The sequence below is a fragment of the Carettochelys insculpta genome, chromosome 14, assembly GCF_033958435.1.
Source record: "Carettochelys insculpta isolate YL-2023 chromosome 14, ASM3395843v1, whole genome shotgun sequence".
Lineage (NCBI taxonomy): Eukaryota > Metazoa > Chordata > Testudines > Carettochelyidae > Carettochelys > Carettochelys insculpta.
The window spans coordinates 19,437,280-19,458,987 of record NC_134150.1 but is presented as its reverse complement, the minus strand read 5'-3'; the positions used below and the strand labels follow the sequence as shown (position 1 = coordinate 19,458,987).

Here is a 21,708-nt window from a genome sequence, read left to right as displayed (position 1 = left end):
TGCTACTGAGTTTAGAGGGAGATTGAAGTGTTCTCCTGCAGGTTTTTGTATGTTACCATTCCTGATATCTGATTTGTGTCCATTTATTCTTTTATGTAGAGACTGCCCAGTTTGGCCAATGTATATGGCAGAGGGGCCTTGCTGGCACATGATGGTGTATATTAGTAGATATGCAGGTGAATGAGCACCTGATGGTGTGGCTGATGTGGTTAGATCCTGTGATGGTGTCACTGGTGTAGGTATGTGGGCAGAGCGGGCACCAGGGTTTGTTCCTGAGTTAGTTACTGTGGTGTGGTGTGGTGTATAGTTGCTGGTGAGACTTTGCTTCAGGTTGGCGGGCTGTCTGTAGTTGAGGACTGGCTTGCCTCCATAGGCCTGTGAGAGCAAGGGATCATTGTCCAGGATGAGTTGCAGATCACTGATGTTGCTCTGGAGAGGTATTAGCTGGGGGCTGTATGTGATGACCACTGGTGTTCTGTTATCTTCCTAGTTGAGCCTGTCTTGTAGCAGCTGGCTTCTGGGTACACATCGGGCTCTGTCAATCAGTTTCCTCACTTCCTCAGGTGGATGTTGTAGTTTTAAGAAAGCTTGGTAAAGGTCTTGTAGGTGTCTCTCTCTGTCTGAGGGATTGGAGCAAATGCGGTTGTACCTTAGTGGTTGGTTGTAGACAGTGGATCATGTGGTGTGCTCTAGATGGAAGCTGGAGGCATGTACATAAGCATAGTGGTCAGTAGATTTCCAGTATAGGGTGGTGTTTATGTGGCCATCACTTATTTACGCTGTTGTATCCAGGAAGTGTATCTCTTGTGGTGACTGGTCCAGGCTGTGGTTGATGGTGAGGGTGGAAACTGTTGAAATCGTGGTGGAATTCTTCAAGAGCCTCCTTCCCATGGATCCAGATAATGAGGATGTGAACAATGCAGCACAAGTACAGGAGGGGCGTTAGAGGATGAGAGTTGAGGAAGCATTGTTCCAGGTCAGCCATAAAAAGGTTGGCATGATGTGAGGCCATGTGGGTGCCCATAGCAGAGCCACTGATTTGAAGGTATAAATTGTCCCCAAATCTGAAGTAATTGTGGGTGAGGACAAAGTCACAAAGCTCCACCACTAGTTGTGCTGTAGCATCACCCGTGATACTGTTCCTTACATCTTGTAGTCCATCTTCATGTGGGATATTGTTGAAGAGCACCTCTACATCCAGGACAGCCAGGATGGCGTTTTCAGGAAGATAACCAATGCACTGTAGTTTCCTTAGGAAGTCAGTGGTGTCTTGAAGATAGGTAGGAGTACTGGTAGTGTAGGGTCTGAGGAGAGAGTCCATATGCAGATAATCCTTCAGTGAGATTGCCAACGCCTGAGAAGATGGGGCATCAGGATTCCCAGGTTTGTGGATCTTGGGTAGCAGACAGAATAACTCTGGCGGGGGCTCTTGGAGTGTGTCTGTGTAGATTTGTTCTTGTGCTTTTGTAGGGAGTATCTTGAGCAGATGATGTAGTTTCTTTAGGTACATCTCAGGGGGCCAAAGGACAGTGGCTTGTAGAATGCGGTATTGGAGAGTTGCCTGGCAGCCTCCTTGTAGTAGTCTGACCTATTCATGATGACAACAGCACCTCTTGTGTCAGCCTCTTTGAGTATAATGTCAGAGTTGTTTCTGAGGCTGTGGATGGCATTGTGTTCTGCGTGGCTGAGGTTAGGGGGCAAGTGATTCCACTTTTCCACAGTTTCTGCCTGTGCACGTCAGTGGAAGCACTCTATGTATAGGTCCAGTCAATTGTTTCAACCATCAGGAGGAGTCCATGCAGAATTCTTCTTCTTGTACTGTTGGTAGGAGGATATCTGGGGGTCAGGGCACTGTTCAGAGTTGTGTTGAAAGTGTTCCTTGAGTCGAAGATGGCAAAAGTAGGCTTCCAGATCACTGCAGAACTTTATTATGTGGGGTGGTCATGGGGCAAAAGGAGAGTCCCCGGGATAGGACAGTCTCTTCTGCTGAGCTAAGCATGAAATTGCATAGATTGACAATATTGCTGGGTGAGTTAATGGTTCCACTGTTGTGGCCTCATGTGGCAAGTAGGAGTTTAGATAGTTTACAGTTTTTTTTTTTCTTTTGTAGAGAAGTGAAGGGTGCATTGTAAATCTCCTGTCTTGTTTTAGTAATGTCCAGCCATGGGGAAGGTTGTTCTTTATGAGAGTCTCCAGTTCTGAAATCTGTTTTGTGATGTTTTGCTGATTGCTGTACAGGATGCTGATCAGGTGGTTCCTCAGTTTCTTTGAGAGTAGATGGCATAATCTCTCACCATAGTCTGTGTGGTGTGTCAATTGGATTTTGTTCCCTCTGTGAGTGTTTTATTTTTCCCATACATTACATTTCAAAAGATTTCTTGGACGTTGCTCTCCAAAACTCACTTGTAGGGTTGTCACTGTCACTCTGTCATACTCTGAAACTTTGTGCTAGCTATGGTTTTAGGAACAAAATGTAAACACTTCCAGCATATTCAGTGACAGTTAACTAGTGTTGCCTTCTGCCTTGATTATGGTTGGAGAAAGCCTTTTTGTGTAACCAGGAAAGCAAACAAATAGATTGCATCCCGTGATACACAAGCTACCTCATTGTCTAAAGAGGGTAATCTTTTGAGAGTCCCTTGTTAACATAAAGTTACTGTTAATGATTTTATTAAAATGATATTTTTAGCTGTTTGGTTTCTGCTTATGTAGCAGAATTTTCTGTATAAAAAGCCTTGGGTTTTCTTTCCCGAAACAGCATGTTATCAATGGCCATCTGCATTTAGGTTCACATGACTATGAACTGTCTGAAGACAAATAGAGCTAACATAGTTTACTGAGCCGGCCAGTGGGAGGAGGAGATGTGAGAAAGCTGAGTAAGTGTATCTGCAAAGAACGTTGTGATCCATCTAAATATGCAAAAGCAGCTGCAATCAACGTTTTCCTTGCTGGCTGTTCTGTTCAAATTGTTCGCTCCTTCTTGCCTTGAATCTTTAATAGCTTTCCTGAGGGGCACAATTATACTTGTAACGTCAGTTCTTTAAACAAAACCCCAACAAGGAGAATGCTGCTGTATACAAGAAGTGGCATTATGTGAACAGAAATTATACAGTCTGAGTACCATAATTTATAGCTGAAATATCTCATGTCGGGTGCCTACTTTAAGTCTCTTTTGGGCTGCAGTGTCACCAGAATGTGGATGGATGACAGTCCTTTTTCCTTCTCACAAAAATCAGACTGTGCATGCTCTGGCCAACTTTAGAGGCATGGCTAAGAAGATGATTGGCTGATCCCCACTGCAAACAGAAGTGAAGCTGATGTGTGAGAAGAAAAAGTTTGTAGGATGTGACAGATGGAGTGTCTTCCCTCTTTGTTGAGAAGGGTTACTAACCCCTTGTCAGTGAAGTTCATGCCCCACAGAAGTTTGAAGAAGCAAGTTGTAGATATTAAAGGCTCTCCCGGAAAGCTTACTGTCTCCAGCCCTTCTGAAATTCGACCTACCATAGAGACTGCTACCAAAAGGCGTGCAGTTAATCTCAGCTGTCCCAGTGGTGCTCAATTAGGGAATGGGTTTACAAAGTAGCAAGGACCCAAAGTATGGAAATTTTATTTTGCAGCTGGTCAAAAAGTGAGGTTTTTCCCTGTGGAAAATTTTGGTCACACTGAAAAATTTCTATTTGAAGACACTATTGCAATGTCTCGAGAATTAAATTTCATGGGCCTTATGAATCAGTTCTTCTCTATGGCTCTGTCCTCCTAGATGGACCATGTTTGCTATGATGCAAGTCATTCTTCTTCTGCTTGCGAAGTCAGCATAGTGCATCATGGGAGACATAGCTCAATTGGGGAACCCAGACCACAGAGAACTGGGGAATAAGGCACCCAGACTTAACACCCCTAAGACACCATGGTGGAATCTCCTGAATGAGAATTCAGTTTTCAGCCAACGATTTCCAGGGCATAGGCACTGACTTCCCTCTAACTGCAGGGCATGGGTGTGCTTGACCTGCCCTCTGCCCCTGCCCTGTTCCCATTCCAGCTCTTGCCTCAAGCCCTGGCTTGTCTTTTCCCCATCCCTCTTCCACGCCCCCCCCCCCCACCCGTATTCCCTCCACTGTAGAGTCTGCAGTTACTCATCTTTAAAGAGGCTCATCTCTAACTTACATCTTATGCTGAGCACCCAATGCAATGTGCTCCATTTGACTATTTTATTGCCACCTCCAAGCAATTGCCAATATGCTTTCCAGAGTCTCAAATACATTCCCCTTAGACTCCTTTGTATACTTTTTTAATATTCATTAAAAATGTTACTCTTGTTCATGAATTAAGTACCAACTTCCCTCCCCAGCTCATGTCATGCATTGGTTCTTTCTCATGAATTCACCCTCTTGCTATTTGTTAAAACCCATCTTCTCTCCTATTGTAGCTACTGAAATGTGAGTTACTGAACCTAAGCCTATATACATTGGTTTTCAGACCACTAAATCAAGTGATCTTCTAACACTAAATCAAGATCACTCGTATTCTGTTAATTGTGGGAAAGCAGTAACATTTCAGTGTCCAACCAATTAAAAACATTTCAAGTCATAATCTCTTGAGTCCATAATTCTGAGTTATAATTTTAAAGAGCAATTATGAAAAAACTCCAAGTTTCATCTTATTGTACCTCAGTGGTGCCAAAGGGGCTGAAGAAAATATTCTTTTTAATGGTTGAATAGGCATCACTTTCTACTTTTTTCTTCCCCTCTCTTATTCCAAGATCGTTGTTGATCAAAACTAAAGCTTTGGGATAGAGACCACATGGCTCAAGAGACTGGTAATGGGTCCTAAAGATTTTTCTCTGTGGGATGCTGATTTGGGTTGATAGCAACTGCAAGTGGCTGTCCTCTGTTGAGTGTTCATTGGCTAATCTGTTATATGCTGGAGAAGGCAAGTCCAGATCCCAGTAAACATGTGTCCTCATCACAAGAAACACCAATCTCTTTGGCACTAACTGGTAGGCAAAATACCGAATGGGCCTGGAGTTTGAAGTATATTGCAGGGGTAAGATCTGCAAATCAGAATTTCAACATATAAAGTGACAATAATATCATCTAACGTGACACTGACAGATTAAGTTGCACATTGTATACAAACGACTTTCTTTACTCATGTGGTCAGTAACAATGTATGTTGGTTCAAGTAAAAATTTATCTTTATTTTACTTTTCATTTTTTTAAGCCACTGGTTCACTTTTTGCACTTGCCCCTGTTTGGACAATGTCAGTAATTAAATCATTTTCACTTTAACAATCTTAAATTCAAGTTTCACGTGCTGTAGTGTTTGGCTTAAAATACTGGTTGGAATATTTGTTTGGTCACTCCTTTTTATCATTTGAGGTTTTTAAGTTGCATGAAAACATTTCTTCTGACTTGCTAGCCAATTTTAAGGATAAATCTCAGTTGACACTCTCCTGGAGCTGTGGAATGGTACAACAAACAGTTTAGATACTGACATGCAGAAATGTGCTTTAACAGTCAAGAAGAAACACAGATGACACTTGATTTATTGATCGCACCCAAACGCAGGATGGCTAGCCTAATACATCCTGAGCAGGGGTAGAAAGAGATGGAAATACATTTCCTGAGAGATAGCTGTTAACTTATCTGAACCATCAGAGCTGTTCTTCCACATTTGCCTGCACATATTATGTAATAGGAAGATACACTAGTGAAATCTTGTTTTCTGTTCTCATTGTGGAAACTCATGTAGATAAGGAGGAAAAAGTTGAATCGTTTTGTTTTTGGCAAATATGACTTCTTTGATGATTTTCCTGCATAAAATGACATTGTTAGTGAGGAGAATGTTGTTATATGCCATGTGCAGTTAGTTTAAAAGTTTGCATGGATAACTTATTTCCTCTGCTTTGATAGGGAAGTGGAAGAACATTCTTCAGAAACAGATTCCACTTTTAGAAAAATCCCCCAAACTTCTAATTTATTTTCAAGGGTAGTTATAACATGCCCGATAAACACTGCCATGTAAGTTCAGCAGAATGCATTCTGCAAGACACATAATTCAGTCCTCTTGTGTGAAATATAATGGCAAAATCTTTTCCAAGTTATTCCACTATAATTTAGAAGTTTCTTTAAGAGGAGACCTAATCACAGGCACTGAGTATTATATAATTCCTTTATTTAAAAAGGTTAAAATAAATGTTATGTATTTTTTTTTAATTTTCATGAACATTCCTTTGAGGAGAATTCCACTGGTTAATTTAAATGAAAATAACAGGAGTATTTTGCAAAATACTATTGTTTGTTTAGTATAGCCACTGGCATTTTGTACCACCAATTACCTCATCCTAGTCCAGGGTACATTAAGGCTCATCCCAGCCATTTCAAGTTAGAATCCAAACTTCTCATTCTCCTTCGCCCTCAGTTATAGTTCTTGTCAGTTTGAATTAGACATGCCTAATACAGACTCAAAGCTGTGGTCTGTGGTAATCAGGTCAATTTTTTTCCTGCCCTACAGATAGTTTAATAAGAAAAGATTATAATGCTAATTCAGGCCTTGAAGTTCTATTACGTGCCAGAGGGTGGTGCTTTTTAGGTCACTTTTTTTTTTTTTTTTTTTAAGTACTTGGCCTCTGGAGTACCCACCTCAATTGTGGTGAATTTTTATTTTCTCGTCCCCATGCAACTTACAACATAGACAAGCTTTGTTTATGTAAGGAATTAAGAAAAGAAGTATTTCCTTAATGCATGCGTAGCTAGAGAGCTGAGACCAGGGAGAGGAAGAGATGGAGATGAAGGTGAAACAGTGACAGTCAAGATATGGCAAAGACTGAAAATAAATATCAGTCCCTGATCAGGTTTCTTAAAGTGTTAGTGGGCCATTTTCAATGAAATAAGGAGAGGGTAGAAGAGGCAGACTGAACATATTTCAAGGGAGATGACACACGCAGTGGAAAAAGAGAGTATTTAATGGGGAAGATGTTTGCAGGTTGTCAGTTGCATCCAGTCCAAGAAGGTAGCAACTGAAAATAATAACTACCTGTAATAACTTCAGTCCAGTTCTAGTAAAAACCTGCCATCCTAGCAACTATCCCTCTTGTTGACAATCTCAGCTGAAGGACCAGAGTGGGTCTTTCATTCCCAGATTTCAGATGAAGCACTTGAGATGAAGGACAGTAAACACAGTTTACTGTGTTCACTAGTTCTTAATCTTCCCCTGGACCCTTGGCCTCTCCTCCCACCTCAAAAGACCACTTCAATACACAGAGGTGTCATGTAGCATCTCTATTTCAAGACCTAAAGTTACACAGCTTCTGTACTTCCTTCATTTACAAAAAAAGGGAATGGGAAACCTTGAAGGAGATATGGAATAGATAAGTTGTTTTGTATAAATTCATTCCTATTTCCTGCATTCCTCTGAAAAGTTTCCACGGCTCTATTAACTCCAGAGTGAAGAAAGGTGAGGGCATATCTGGCAGCTGAGTTCCAGCAATTTGATGATGTTTTTTTTCGCTGGCTAGCTAACTAGAGCTGCACTGCAAGCAATGTATCCAGGCAGCCAGCAGCTCTGCATTCCTGGTCTCCAGTTCTTCAATATCATCGTCCAAATCAACCTCATCCATCTCATCCTCCCTTTGGTTTTGTCTAATAAAACACTGCATGACACTTCAGGAAGTGGCCATGACACATGGGCCATGTCTACACTAGCCCAAAACTTCAAAATGGCCATGCAAATGGCCATTTCGAAGTTTACTAATGAAGCGCTGAAATACATATTCAGCGCCTCATTAAAATGCCGGCAGCCGCCGCACTTTGAAATTGATGCGGCTCGCTGCCATGCAGCTCGTCCAGATGGGGGTCCTTTTCGAAAGGACCCTGGCAACTTCGAAGTCCCCTTATTCCTATCTGCTGTTAGGAATAAGGGGATTTCGAAGTTGCCAGGATCCTTTCGAAAAGCAGCCCCGTCTGGATGAGCCGTGTCAATTTCAAAGTGCCGCAGCTGCCAGCATTCTAATGAGGTGCTGAATGTGTATTTCAGTGCTTCATTAGTAAACTTCGAAATGGCCCTTTGCATGGCCATTTCAAAGTTTTGGGCTAGTGTAGACATAGCCATTGTGTAATGACAATAAGCTATTCAGTATCCATGCTACCCCTGTGCAGTGGTGCGCGCCCGGGTCAGACTTTGGGCAAATGGCCTGAAAAATGGCACGAAATTCCTTGAGACAGCCGTTTGTTTTCCAGCAGCAGGGGGTGGGGGCATTGCACTCTGGGATGATGACAGAAACCCACAAGCACTTGCAGCCCATTTTTTCCCATAACACTGTGACACAAAACCCCAGAATGCAACAGGACTGCAGGCACTGTGCAGTAGATACCCACAGTGCAATGCTGATGCAGTTAAGCCTAGCTAAGGCAGTGGAGACACACTATGTCCACGTTCTGGACATTTGCAGACTCTCATCTTAAACTTTATAAAATCTAGCAGCAAAAATTCAACTTCAGTAAATTCAACTTCATTAAGTAGTGTAGACGTAGCCTAAGGCAAAATTCTGTTCTCCTGCACGGTGCACCAAATCCAACCTTGTAAGCAACAGCAGCTGCCACCATTTTCAGTAGGAGTTTTGACTACATTGCCCAGAACTGATTTTGGCCATTTCTTTTTGTCTTTATTTCATTTTAAATTTAAAATTACCAGTGGGCTTTCTGTTGTCAGTGGACCACCATCTGATTTGAAGAGAACAATATATCCCCCATCCATTATGTCATTAGCCAGAAATGATGCTCGAAGCCAAGGAACAGGAATCCTGATCCAATAAAACTACTGAACACTAAAAATCAAATTTTAATTATGAGGGATCTGTAATTCATTCCAAGCACTTCTCCCGTAATCATTCATGAACCCAGAAGTCTCTGTCTTAACAAGCAAAAAGGGTGTGTGTTTTTAAAATGATTTTGGCTTAAAAGTTTGAAAAACACATTCTTTGAGTTTATTGCTTGAGGGTAAGGTAAGATCTTTCAACACTGTCTTGCCTGTACCCGCTCCATTTCAAAGGAAGCTTGAATGTTACTGTTTGCCTGTTTCTGAATGGCATCATCTGCAGTAACAGAAGTCAACCAAGATCTTGAGAGTTCACGCCCATGGCGATCATTTATTTTTACCATCTAGTCTTTCTGCTACAATCCGCTGATTTCCTAAGAAATGTAACAATAATGTGAGTCCTGTTCATAACACTGGGTGCAGACAAAAGAGGACAGTCTCATTGCTAGGTCCTACAAACCAGTGCACTTAAAGCTCTTTTTCCTTATTTTTTTTTCTCTTTTAAAAAGAGCTCTGCGTACAAGCTAGTGTTCAAGTGCTTTCTCTCTGTTCTCATAATGGATTCAATTCCTCACAGGAGATGTGTGGCTAGAAGAAACAACCAGCTATTTTAGTTTGAGAGATCAAGCATTTTAAGTGCTTGTGGTGTTACTATTAACATTTACATTAGCCAGCATCTCAAAGCCCCTGCCAGGGCCACACTGTCCTATTATCTTTGCACTCATGTAATAGAATATGACACATTTTCTAGCTATAGAGCTTGCAGTCTAACTAGATGAGACACAGTCATTAATAGGCAGACAGTGCAGAAACAAATTGTCCAAAGAACTAGATTTAAAAAAAATTTTATCTTCATTTTTTTTTTCCTGAAGTCATCCTGCTTCACTTCCCTTCCCTCTCTCCTGTTCAGGTACCTCAGCCAACTTGTTCCACCACTGTTGACCCCAAGTGCCTTCCTTTCATTCTGCCCACCTCACTGGGTCAGTTTCATATCCAGTTTGGAGAGAAAGAAGGAGGTGGGAAATAATCTTCAGAATGGGAAGAAATGTATAAAGGGCTCATTGTCGGGGATTTCTGAGTAGATAGGGGGCATTAGGGTCTCCATTGCATCATCCGGCTTCTCTTTCCTCATGGCCCGCCAACAGATTCCATAACTATTTGTTTACCTCAGATTATATTAAGGGGTAGATGTGTAAGACTTTTGTCGCCTTTGGGCAGGGTGAGAAGTGCTTATGATTGTCTGTGCAATTTAATATTTTCATTATCTTACTATGAAATTCTTGCATACTGCACTACAGGTTGTACCTCTCCGGTTTGGCACAGATGGGACCAGTCCTGAACAAGAGAATTTGCTGGACATGGGGAAGTTCCCTATCATGGGTCCCCAAACCTGCAGCAGGCACCCTGCCTCACTCCCCCTACAAAACACACACAGGGCTGCTCGCCCAGCTGCTGCAGGGGATGGCTGGACTCCAGCCCCTGCCTGCACTACTGCGGAGGCAGGGAGGAGAGTTGCAAGAGGGATTCCAGTTCTGGCCATGAGCTGCCCCCTGTGGGGTTGCTGGGGGAGCCAGGCCTCAGCCTCAGGCTGTCTCCCATGGGACTGCCAGGGGAGGCCAGCACTAGTCCGAGCGCTGGGGGATTGTTGGTCCTGTACTGTCCCCAGCTCAGCTACCTGGCTGACCTTCCTGCCCAGGCTCTCTGGTCCAGGAGAGGACCATGGATGTTGATGGACCAGAGAGTGCTGCTTTTAGGAGGTGCAGCTTGTATTTTTCTTTGGTCATTTGCAGTATTCCATAGAATCAAAACTTTCTAAACCCAAAGGGTCAGTGGGGGGTTTCACCTGAGTTTTAGCGGAGATTTATGAGACTTATTTAAAAGCTATCTGTGGCTGAGTTAGATTTTGACTATGATCCAAGGCTTCACTGGTTACTAGGCAAAACTGTTAGCGTAAGAAGTGTGAGGTTAGGATCGTGATTGAGCTGGCCAGTGTGAGTGGGTCAGGTAGAAGTGAAATCCATTTAAAAAGTGTATTGTAGCCTTGATGTCTACCAAGGTCACCGTTTAAACTTGATTTCACTTTAGTTTAGCCCCTCTATAGAGGCTGGATCAAATCTTATCTAAAACCCAATTAATTGGGTCATAATAGCATCTAGAAACTATTGCTAAATTCTGTTTGTTTCATAGTGTAGAAAAGGTTCTCCATAACTTCCAACTAGGAGCAAGGTTCTTTAGATATTCCTAAATTCCTCCTAAACTGGTATGAACTGACTTTAAATATCTGCTTCAAGTCTATTTCTTTTGCTAGAGTTTGTTACTCATTGTGCAAGTGCAGCACTAGGGGGCTCACTCAAGTCAGTAAGGGGCTGTGTATGACATATGATTCTGGGTGCTTGTGTGTTTCCAGTGTTGGTTCAGAGCCCTGGTACCATGCTCACGGCATTGTGGCCTCACTGTAGCTTCCACCAATCAGGTTACTTCTTGTAAGATGAGACCAACAGTCTTCCCAGTTCTGAGTCTCCCAAAAACCCTCTCCCTGACAGCATGCAGTCTCTTTCTCTGAATGTTTAAGTTAAGTTTGCTGCCTCCACAGAGACAGATCACTCAACCTGTTCATTTAGTTGAGGACCTCACCCTTCAGTTTAAGGCAAAGAACTGAGGTAGTTTTGTAATAAAATAAGTATATGTTTATTAACGAAGAACAGCTATGTGTGCAGTGAGCAGGGATCCCAATTTTCTGCGTGTGATGGTGCATTTCACATTCTTTACGGAAGTATGCTTATGCATATAACTGGAAATACTCCATGCAAGATATCTTTTGAAAAGTTATAATCTGCTGAATGTGAATATTCTGTTTGTATATATGTACTGTTTGTCTATTTGAAACTAGGAATAGTGACTTCGTATGAATGCACTCTTCTTGGGAGGAGCCTATTACCAGCCAGTGTTCCCACTAATCTTTTTCATCCATGTTCCAAATACATTTTTTATGTGCACCACCAGGAGAAGCATAAACCTAACTGTGGGTGCTCTGCTAATCAGCTGGGAGGCATTTAAATCTCTCCAAAGCAGTTGCACAAGTGTACAGCTTATGGGGAACACTTCTACCAGCCCATCAGAAGCAACAATGAAGAAGCCCGAAATAGAGCTAATAGCCCAATAGCAAGAGAGAAATGAGTGGGGGAAAACTGTCTTACCCATGAAAGTTCATGACCTAATAAATTTGTTAGCTTCTAAGGTGCTACAGGACTGCTTCTTATTTATGAAGCTTCAGACTAACATGGCTACCCCTCTGAGAATGTCTTCTAGGAAACAAATGACTGTATTAAGAGTAGCTTGCATGTTTTGTTCTATTTTCTTTAATAATCTACATTGTTCTGTCCGCTATCTCTTAATGACCACTTAAATCCTACTTTTTATACTTAATAAATTACTTTTGTTTATTAATAAACCCAGGATGATTATCTCTTTTTATGTAAGAAAGAAGGTGGACAATTTGAACTTGCTCTGTATAAAACTTTATACCGAGTAAGACAGCTTTATCTGGGGTTCCCTTCCCACTAGGGCTGTGCATCTGGGTGCTGTGGCAGATCTCTTTGATTGAACCTTCCCAGAGCTGAGCTGACCTCAGAGTCTGTATTAGTCTGCTGTGGGCTGTGACCCCAACTCTGTGCCAATGCTGGACGGGACTAAACGGTCTGACTCAGTACTATAGGCTGATGGTGTCTGTCAAAAGCATGTATGTGGGCTCAGTGGTATTTCAGTACATCATGTTTCATTATAATAAATAATATGAAATAAATAAACTATACGGATGTTGGTACCTGTACAGCAGTATAAATGCCACCACTCTGCAGTTGTATGCCTTTAATTAATAGCATTTGTTATAACAATACAATTAAGTGGTAAAAGAAGCAAGAGTGTAGAAAAACTCTGTTTCCTTTAGAACTAATAGTGCATTGTGAATTGTCTCACTTCAGGGAATCAAAAAGCCTTTTACTGAGGTCATTAAGGCCAACATTGGTGATGCACATGCAATGGGACAGCAGCCCATCACTTTCCTTCGTCAGGTAATAATTTTGTAAAACAATATTGTTTCTATTTCTATATCATATACAGAATATCACAAAATTTCAGACTCAGTGATTTGCTGGAGGAATTTGTTGTAACTAGGCACTTGATTGCCCCTAATATTACTAACACACAACTACTCGATTGTTTCATTGCTGTTGCCAGTTGTGCTTTATAGCTTGTTTGATTGGATGTTATGTTATACACAGGATGTGACACACGATGCTACCAGTTCAACTTTTCCAGTATTGCCTCTACCATCAAAATGCCAGTAGTTTGTCTCCTAGTAATCCCCACTGTGGCCATCTTTTGCAAGTGAACCTCTACGGTATTGTCCCCATTTTATGCCCCCTGAAATGTCCCGGTATGCCTTCTTCTGCCACTTTGCTCACATCCTCAGCCAGTTATCAGTTATTGGTAATATAGGTAAGGAAAGACTGATCATTTTTTAAACCATCAGTGTCTTTTTAGGGCCTGACTTTTCAAAGGTGTGTACAGGCAGTTGTACTCACCCAATGCATGTTCCTGATTTATGTGTTCAAAAAGCTTCTCAGCCTGCTGACCTATTTTTGCATATGCCTATACAGAATTAAATACATAACAGATCTCAATTCACAAATAGTCAATCTGAGTGTGCACAGTAGGTTTTTGCATGCACAGATTGGTTGCACGCCTCCTTTAAGGACTTTAATATCTTAATATATCAGGCTAGTTTTTAAGAGTGCTTGGATGCTAAACACATGGGTTCTAGTGTAGGAACTGTACAAAAGCAAAAAAAAGTTAATGACTTGTCACTACAAGTACATTTCTAAATGAGCATCTTATGCGTTTACATATGTAAAATCCTCAAATTGCATTGTATTTATTAATATTATGGCATCACTCAAAGGTCCCATTGGGCTCCCATTGTACTGGGAGTTGTACAAACACAGAGGATAAAAACAGTGTGGGCTCACCATTTTCTAAATGTGTATCAGTTTTTAAAAATCATCTAGCAACCTCCATTATCGTTTCTAAAGATAGTAAATGGCCACAACTCATTATAGCAAATTAACACTGATCAGCTAAAGTATCAAATACAGTATACCCTTGCTTTACATGTATTCAGGTTGTACAAAACTTGCCTTAATGTGAATTTCACACAACTTGAAGGCACGTGGCTGTCAGCCTGCCTAGCTTCCCGCAGCTGTGGGCAGCTAGGCAGGGTAAGAGCCCCTTCCCCTGCCTTCTCAGTGCGGTGCTCAGCAGCACTCTGGGAAGGTAGGGGGAAGGCTTTTATCTTGCCTAACTGCCTGGTGCGGCGGGCAGCCAGGTGGGCTAAAACCCCCTTCCCAGAGCAGCACTCCTGTCGAGCTGAGAGTGGCCGCGCTCTGGGAAGGTAGGGAAAAGGGTTTTAGCCCCCCTACATAGGCAGCCCCACCGTGGTCCCAGCTGAGTCCCAACTTGCACAGGGGGCTCCCAGTTTCTGGTACACTATAGCCCCACATAGGGCTTGGGCTCCAGCCCCCAGCACAGCACAGCACACAGGGCTCAGGCTCCAGCCCCATGCCTAACACCTCCATGGACCCTGCCCCAACCTCCACAGACCTGGCTCCGACCCCTGCACACCCCAGCTCAACTCCACCCTCCTGTCCTCCCCACAGCCCTAACCCATCCCAGACTTAACCCCTTGGCCCCAACCCACCGCCCAAGCCTCCCCTCCCCCGACTTGTCCAAAAATTGGGATATGTGAGGATTACATGGAATGCAACCCTCACAGACCCCGAGGGACCACTGTAACTTGCCTGTGATACCCATTCATGCATTAATTCTACTACTATCGCTGCCCAGCAAGGATACTATGGCCCAGCCATGTCATCTTGGTGAATGCACGCAAATTAGAGAGATTAAGACAAATGGAAGCTGCTCTCAGTAGGGACCTCTGGATTTCCCTCACTGTGTGATCTAAATTTCTTCATTATACTTTATTTCCTTTAGCTCAGGGCTCTACTTCTGCCTTCTGCTCACCCTTCTTTTTCTAGTTACATATCTCTAGCAATTACAAATTAGTAAAATAGAGACAAAAATGTTATTTCAGAAAAGTATGATTAGGGTTGGGACTCAGGAGACTGGGATTTATTTCCCACATCTTCCCCAGATTTCCTGTGTGACTATGGGCATGTTATCTTGTGTTCCGATCCTTATCTGTATAACGGCACTAGAAATAAACGCTACCTTTAGCCCATTTTCTGTTAACCATTTTTCAGGGCAGGACTGATCTCTTGCTCTATGGTTGCAGAATGCTTAGCCCAGTGTGGCCTCAATTGCAAAAATCTGTAATGCAATAAGAAAAAAAAAGGCATGTGCTGCTCTCAGCATTATTAATTAGGTTCCAAACTCTGATGACAAATAATACCAGAGCTTTTTTTGTGCCAGTACATGCTGGTACCGAGTACCGGCTCCTCAGCAGCCCCAGGGGAGACTGCTGAGTACGAGCATCTCTTTTTTTTTAAAGGCACTGAATAATAATTTTTATCTTGTTTTTGGGGGGAAGGGGAATATTTTTTTAAAGAACAAGAGTTTGAAACTAAATCTATTGACATTCTTCATCTCAAAGGAGCTAACTTTCACATAAACAACTTAAAAATAACCAGGTCTTTGCCCACAAAACTTATGCTCCAAAATATATATTAATCTTTAAGGTACCACAGGCCTTCTTATTGTTCTTGCAAATGCAGACTAATACAGCTACGCCTCTGATACTTAAAAATAACCAATGGCATTGAACAACCGATAGCAAGAATCACTTTACCAAGTTTTTCTTGTTACTGTAGGTGGTTGCACTTTGTACATACCCAAACCTCTTGGATAGCCCAAGTTTCCCTGAGGACTCTAAGAAGAGAGCCAGACGGATTTTGCAGGGGTGTGGAGGGAATAGCTTAGGTAAGAATTTTATCTAGCATCATTTGTTTTTAAAGTAGGTCTCTTTATTTTCTGTTTTAATATCTTAAACTTGTGTGATAGCATGCAAAGGATGTAATTATATGAACGTGGGCAGGGAGGACTCGTGACTGTGAAGGTGTTTACAAGAGTATCTACTAACAAGATAGGGTTGACGCTGAAAATGGTAGGCAATCATTGGTGCTTGTTCTTGAGACATCAGACAGTAAGCAGATTTATCAGCAAGATGCTTATTATGTACACATTTCTGTAGGGTTCCATATTTGACTTTTCAGAAGGAGGACACCCCTGAGAGGGAGTGTATCTGTATCAGTATCTACCAGCTGACATTGTATTAATGTATTATATGTGCTATGAGAACAGCCATACTGGGTTAGACCATAGGCCTGTCAAGCTCAGTATCCTGTCTTCCGACAGTGGCCAATGCCAGGTGCCCCAGAGGGAATGAACAGAACAGGTAATCATCAAGTGATCAATTCCCTGTCACCCATTTCCAGCCTCTTGGAAACAGAGGTTAGGGATACCGTCCATGCCCATCCTGGCTAATAGCCATTGATGGACATATCCCCCATGAATATATGTAGTTCTTTTTTAAACTTTACTATAGTCTTGGCCTTCACAACATTCTCCAGCAAGGAGTTCCACAGGTTAACTACGTGTTGTGTGAAAAAATATTTCCTATTGTTTGTTTTAAACCTGCCGCCTGTTGATTTCATTTGGTGACCCCTTGTCATTGTGGAGAACTATCCACAATGACACCAAGATCTCTTTCTTGAATGGTAGCAGCTAAATCAGACCCCATCATTTTATATGTATAGTTGGGATTATATTTTCCAAAATGCATTACTTTGCATTTATCAATAGTGAATTTCATTTTCCATTTTGTTGCTCAGTCACCCAATTTATTGAGATCCTTTTGTAGCTCTTTGCAGTCTGCTTGGGACTTAACTATTTGGAGTAGTTTTGTGTCATCTGCAAATTTTGCCACCTCGCTGTTTATCCCTTTTTCCAGATCATTTATGAATATGTTGAATAGGAACAGTCCCAGCACAGACCTCTGGGGGACACCACTATTTACTTCTCTCCATTCTGAAAACCACCTATTTATTCCTACCCTTTGTTTCTGATCTTTTAGCCAGTTACCAATACAAGAGAGGACCTTCCCTCTTATCCATGACAGTTAACTTTGCTTGAGAGCCTTTGGTGAGGGACCTTGTCAAAGGCTTTCAGAAAATCTAAGTGCAATACACCCACAGGATCCCCCCTGTCCACATGCTTGTCGACCCTTTCAAAAAATTCTAATAGATTGGTGAGGCACGACTTCCCTTTACAAAAGCCATGTTGACTCTTCCCAACAAATTATGTTCGTCAATGTGTCTGACAATTCTGTTCTTTACTGGAGTTTCAACCAGTTTGCCAGGTACTGAAGTCAGACTGACTGGGCTGTAGTTGCCAGGATCACTTCTGGAGCCCTTTTAAAGATTGGCATCACATTAGCTATCCTCCAGTCATCTGAAACAGACACTGATTTAAATGACAGGTTACAAACTACAGTTAGTAGTTCTGCAATTTCACTTTTGAGTTCCTTCAGAACTCTTGGGTGAATACCATCTGGCCCTGGTGACTTATTACTGTTTGGTTTATCAATTTGTTCCAATACCTCCTCTAATGACACCTCAATTTGAGGCAGTTTATCAGATTTGTTACCTGAAAAGAATTGTTCAGGTTTGGGAATCTCCCTCACATCCTTAGCCATGAATACTGATGCAAAGAAATCATTTAGTTTCTCTGCAATTGCCTTTTTGTCCTAGAGTACTCCTTTAGCATCTCGATCATCCAGTGGCCTTACTGGTTGTTTAGGAAGCTTCCTGTTTCTGATGTACTTAAAATTTTTTTTTGCTATTACTTTTTAACTCTCTAGCTAGCTGTTCTTCAGATTCCTTTTTGGCCTTCTTAATTATATTTTTATACCTCACTTGGCAGAGTTTGTGCTCCTTTCTGTTTTCCTCACTAGGATGTAACTTCCCTTTTTTAACACATTAGTACAACATGAGTTCATAGATACTGATAGAGAGACACTCTCTCTCAGGGGTGTCCTCTTATTTTATGGTAATCCTAATTTCTGGATAGCTTGTTATGGTAGTATATGGGCACTTCGAAAAATGCTCATTTTTGTAAAGTAGAGGTTTCCAAATTATGGGCTGTGGTCCAAAGGTGGGACACTGATACAGCTGCAGTCTCCAATCAAACTGTTTAGTTTCAGAGATCTTGAAGCATTTAATTGAGTGCACGTTGCCAATGCTTTCTATCATTGCTATTGTTTACATTAAAATGAAAAAGAAACATACATTTTTATTTACAAGGTTATATAGTTTGTATGCATATAATTCAAATTAATAATTTTTCTTCAAGTGGTGTAAATAGAAGGGTGTTGTACCTATTGGAAAAAAGTTTGAGAGCCTGTGATCTAAGGGATATAAATTGCAGGTGCACATGGCTATAAAATATATTTTACCATTGTCCATGTAGTCCTCTTTGTGACAGCTGAAGTCAGCAATGTTTACAGGACAAAGTAGCCCTAAATGAACGTATTCAGGCTCCAAAACAGTTGTGTAAAGCCTCCTGTCCCTCCCAAAGACCCACGTGTATATTTGCATTATAAACATAAATACAGACAACCTTTACCTGCTCAGTGGAGGGTTGAAGGGCAGTTCATTTTTGTCTGTCCAGCAATTCACCCACTGCTTGTATGTGGGAAGTCATGTTTGTTACTCCTTTGAAAACAGTGTTTGAGCCACAGTGTAGTATTGCACAGAATCTGAAGAATCTGATGCACCTGATAAACATCTTTCTCATATGAAAAGAGACTAAGGGCTTGTCTACACTTGCCTCCAGTTTCAAAGGGGGCATGGTAATGAGGATGATGGGAGATTAGTAATGAAGTGCTGTAGTGAATACGCAGCACTTCATTAGGCTAATCCTCCCACATGGCAAATTCAAAGTGTCAGACTTCAAAGTGCTGGCATATGTTTAGCTGCAGGCACTTCAAAGTGCCCATTCTACTTCAAAGTGCCTTTACTCCCCAAAATTACTAATCTCCCATCACCTTGATTACCATGTCCCCTTCAAAGTTGCGGGCAAGTGTAGACCCAGCCTAAGGGTGACATTTCAAAGTATATATTAGGGTAAATGATGCATCTCTTAATTTTTGTGATTGCAGCGCCTCTCTGCTTTGGTTGTCGGTGCTCTAAATAATAAAACAGAATATAATTAATGAGTTGGTTAGCAGTCAGACACACTCAAACAATGACAAACAATTCATCCAGTGTCAGTTCAGCTTTCATTTTTGTCTTTTTGTTTACATGTAGTTCATGATTTTGCATTTTTGTGTTGGTTTTTGTGTGGTCTTCCTAACTCCTCTCCCAGTTTAATTTAGCAGATTTTTTTTGCTTACTGTTCATAATTTTATGACATTTGTTATAAGCCAATATACCAAGCTCCAGACCCCGACCCTGCTCTGTTGAGCACTTCCTGGTGGTTCGTGGAGAAGAGCTTAGATACAAGCTGATGGCTCTCCTCACTTGAACTGCTAAATTGCATTAAAAATGAAAATACTTGAATCCTTTTCTATTAGGGGTCTCTTGATCTCTGCTAAACAGTGAGCAGAGAAATATGAAAAATAACAGTGAACCCATGGATTAAACTGACCTTTTTGTGCAACATGCCTATGCCAAGACCACAAGCTGAAGAAACAATTGTTCTCTTCTGTTGCTGACAGGTGGTTAGTCATGGCCGTGACTTCCGGAGACCTCTGTGACTTCAACCTGTGGTGGTAATGACCTGAAGGGTTCCCTGGCAGGGAACCTCCTCCCCCAGCTCCTGGCTGCTGCAGACAGCAGTGGCATCCCAAAATCCCTGGCTCACACTGGCAGTGTTGAAACCTAGCAGCTTCTAGCCACCTTGGTCTGCAGCTGAACCCCCCAGTCTCCTGCCTGCTCTGGGTCTCTGGAGCTGCAGGCAGTGAGGGTGCCACACAACTTCCACCTGCAGCTTGTAGCAGGGGTCCCTGCAGTTCCCAGCTGTGGGCAGCAAGGGACCCTAGAACTCTGACATCCAGTCCACAGAGGAGTCCCCAGGAAATACAGACAGTGTGGGGAGCCACAGATCTTTTTAGTAAAAGTCACTGGCAGGTTCCATGAATTTGTATTTATTGTTTATGACCAGTTCATGACTTTTACCAAGAATATCTGTGACACAATCTTAGCCCTACTCAAAGGTAACAAGTCTAGTTCAGCTCTAGTGTATACTACAGGGGCAACTGATGCCGCTCAGAGATAATGCTTAGCATGCATAACACTTCACATGTTTAGATGTGTGTTGCAGTATTACATCCTCTAAAACCCTTTGTATTCTGCCTTCCCTTCAAGGTCTCTCTATTATGGAGTGGCCTGCCCAAAATCACATCAGTGGTAGCGCCAAGATTAGAATTCATTGGCTCCTGACATCAGTCCCATGTTGGCTCTAGCCTGGGCAGCCTGAATGTGAAATTCCTTGTGTTTCACACAGTAGGGATGATCTCTGTGATGGAATTTTTTTTCCAGAAAAAAGTGTATTTTAAATCACTTGCAGCTGGTCAGTATAAGTGGGGTTCTGATTGCTTTCAGAAGTCTAAATCTTCAGATAATATGATCATTCTGAACACTAACATTTTAAAAAATATAAATGACTGCTTGTAAAACTTACACAAATGTCCCTGGATAAACAGACACGCTCTACTTTACTGATTGGAATGCAGTTCTGTTGTATGGTGTTTAAAAACTGGCCATGCACATTGAGAAATTCGTGTGACCGCCACGAGTCTCAGGTAGCTGACTAGCCCCCAGACTAGTAAATATTTGTCTAAGATGAGGTGTGTAAATATTTCTGACTGGGAGTTGCTTCTGTCATAGTGCTAAGCATTCGTCATTTCATGTATTGCTGTTTTTTGTCTTGTTATTTTGTAAACATGGTCCTTCATCCTTCTAGACACATCTTTGTGGTCTAAGGAACTTTGATCAAATTACAGCTACAATAAAATTGGTTTCTTGAGCTGGTTTGGCAGTCCAAGATGGGAATGGCCAAACTATCTCAAAATCAGCTATGTCTGGGCCAACCATTCTAATTCCCTTACCGCTTTCTACTGTTGCTACAATTGAAGAGAAGCATTAGGGTTGCTGGTATTTTAACTGCTGTTGACTTAACCTGCTCAGAGCAAATGTAAATGACGTAGTAGTTTAAAGTGTAGTTTGCAGCATATAGAGTGAATCCAGATAATTGCTACAGTCTTTCAATAAAATGACTCGGTGATGGTCAAAGGGAAGAATTCGGTTATGGATCTTATGGCCAGCCAAACTTTTAGAAAATATGTGTTGGCAATCAAATATCTTCTTATTTCATATGTCTTTCAGAAATGTTTATTTCAGGTTTTTAATCTTGACTGTGTTTCTCTCACAATACGGTGAATGTATTACTTCATTTTCTGCTTTAGAAAATTTCTGTAGCCAGGAAATAATAAAACTCATGCGTCCAGATTACCTCATATATCACTAACTTTGGAATTTTACTGCCCCAAACATGGGAATTGAAGTTTTGAAGATTGTGTACCCTAGAATACCTGCTCAGGTTCTCCGTTTTTCACAGGATCTTACAGTGCCAGTCAAGGTGTAAACTGCATCCGTGAAGATGTTGCAGCGTACATTGAACAACGAGATGGAGGAGTTCCTGCAGATCCAGATAACATATATCTTACCACCGGGGCTAGTGATGGAATTTTTGTAAGTGTTAGAGATTTATACGTACACGTATATTGTTACCTTGCTTCCACTAAGGACAACTGCAGGGTTA

General features: G+C 41.7%; 1 protein-coding gene across 7 annotated transcripts in view; it reads left to right on the top strand.

Annotated features, from left to right (window-relative positions):
• GPT2 (glutamic--pyruvic transaminase 2) overlaps positions 1–21,708 on the top strand; it is a 50,209-nt gene that overhangs the window by 15,654 nt on the left and 12,847 nt on the right. For all 7 annotated transcript variants that reach the window (XM_075009071.1, XM_075009067.1, XM_075009066.1 and 4 more), the window contains 3 exons: positions 12,795–12,884; positions 15,699–15,807; positions 21,505–21,638. In XM_075009071.1, coding sequence (XP_074865172.1) covers positions 12,795–12,884; positions 15,699–15,807; positions 21,505–21,638 — 333 coding nt within the window. The remainder of the gene's footprint in view (positions 1–12,794; positions 12,885–15,698; positions 15,808–21,504; positions 21,639–21,708) is intronic.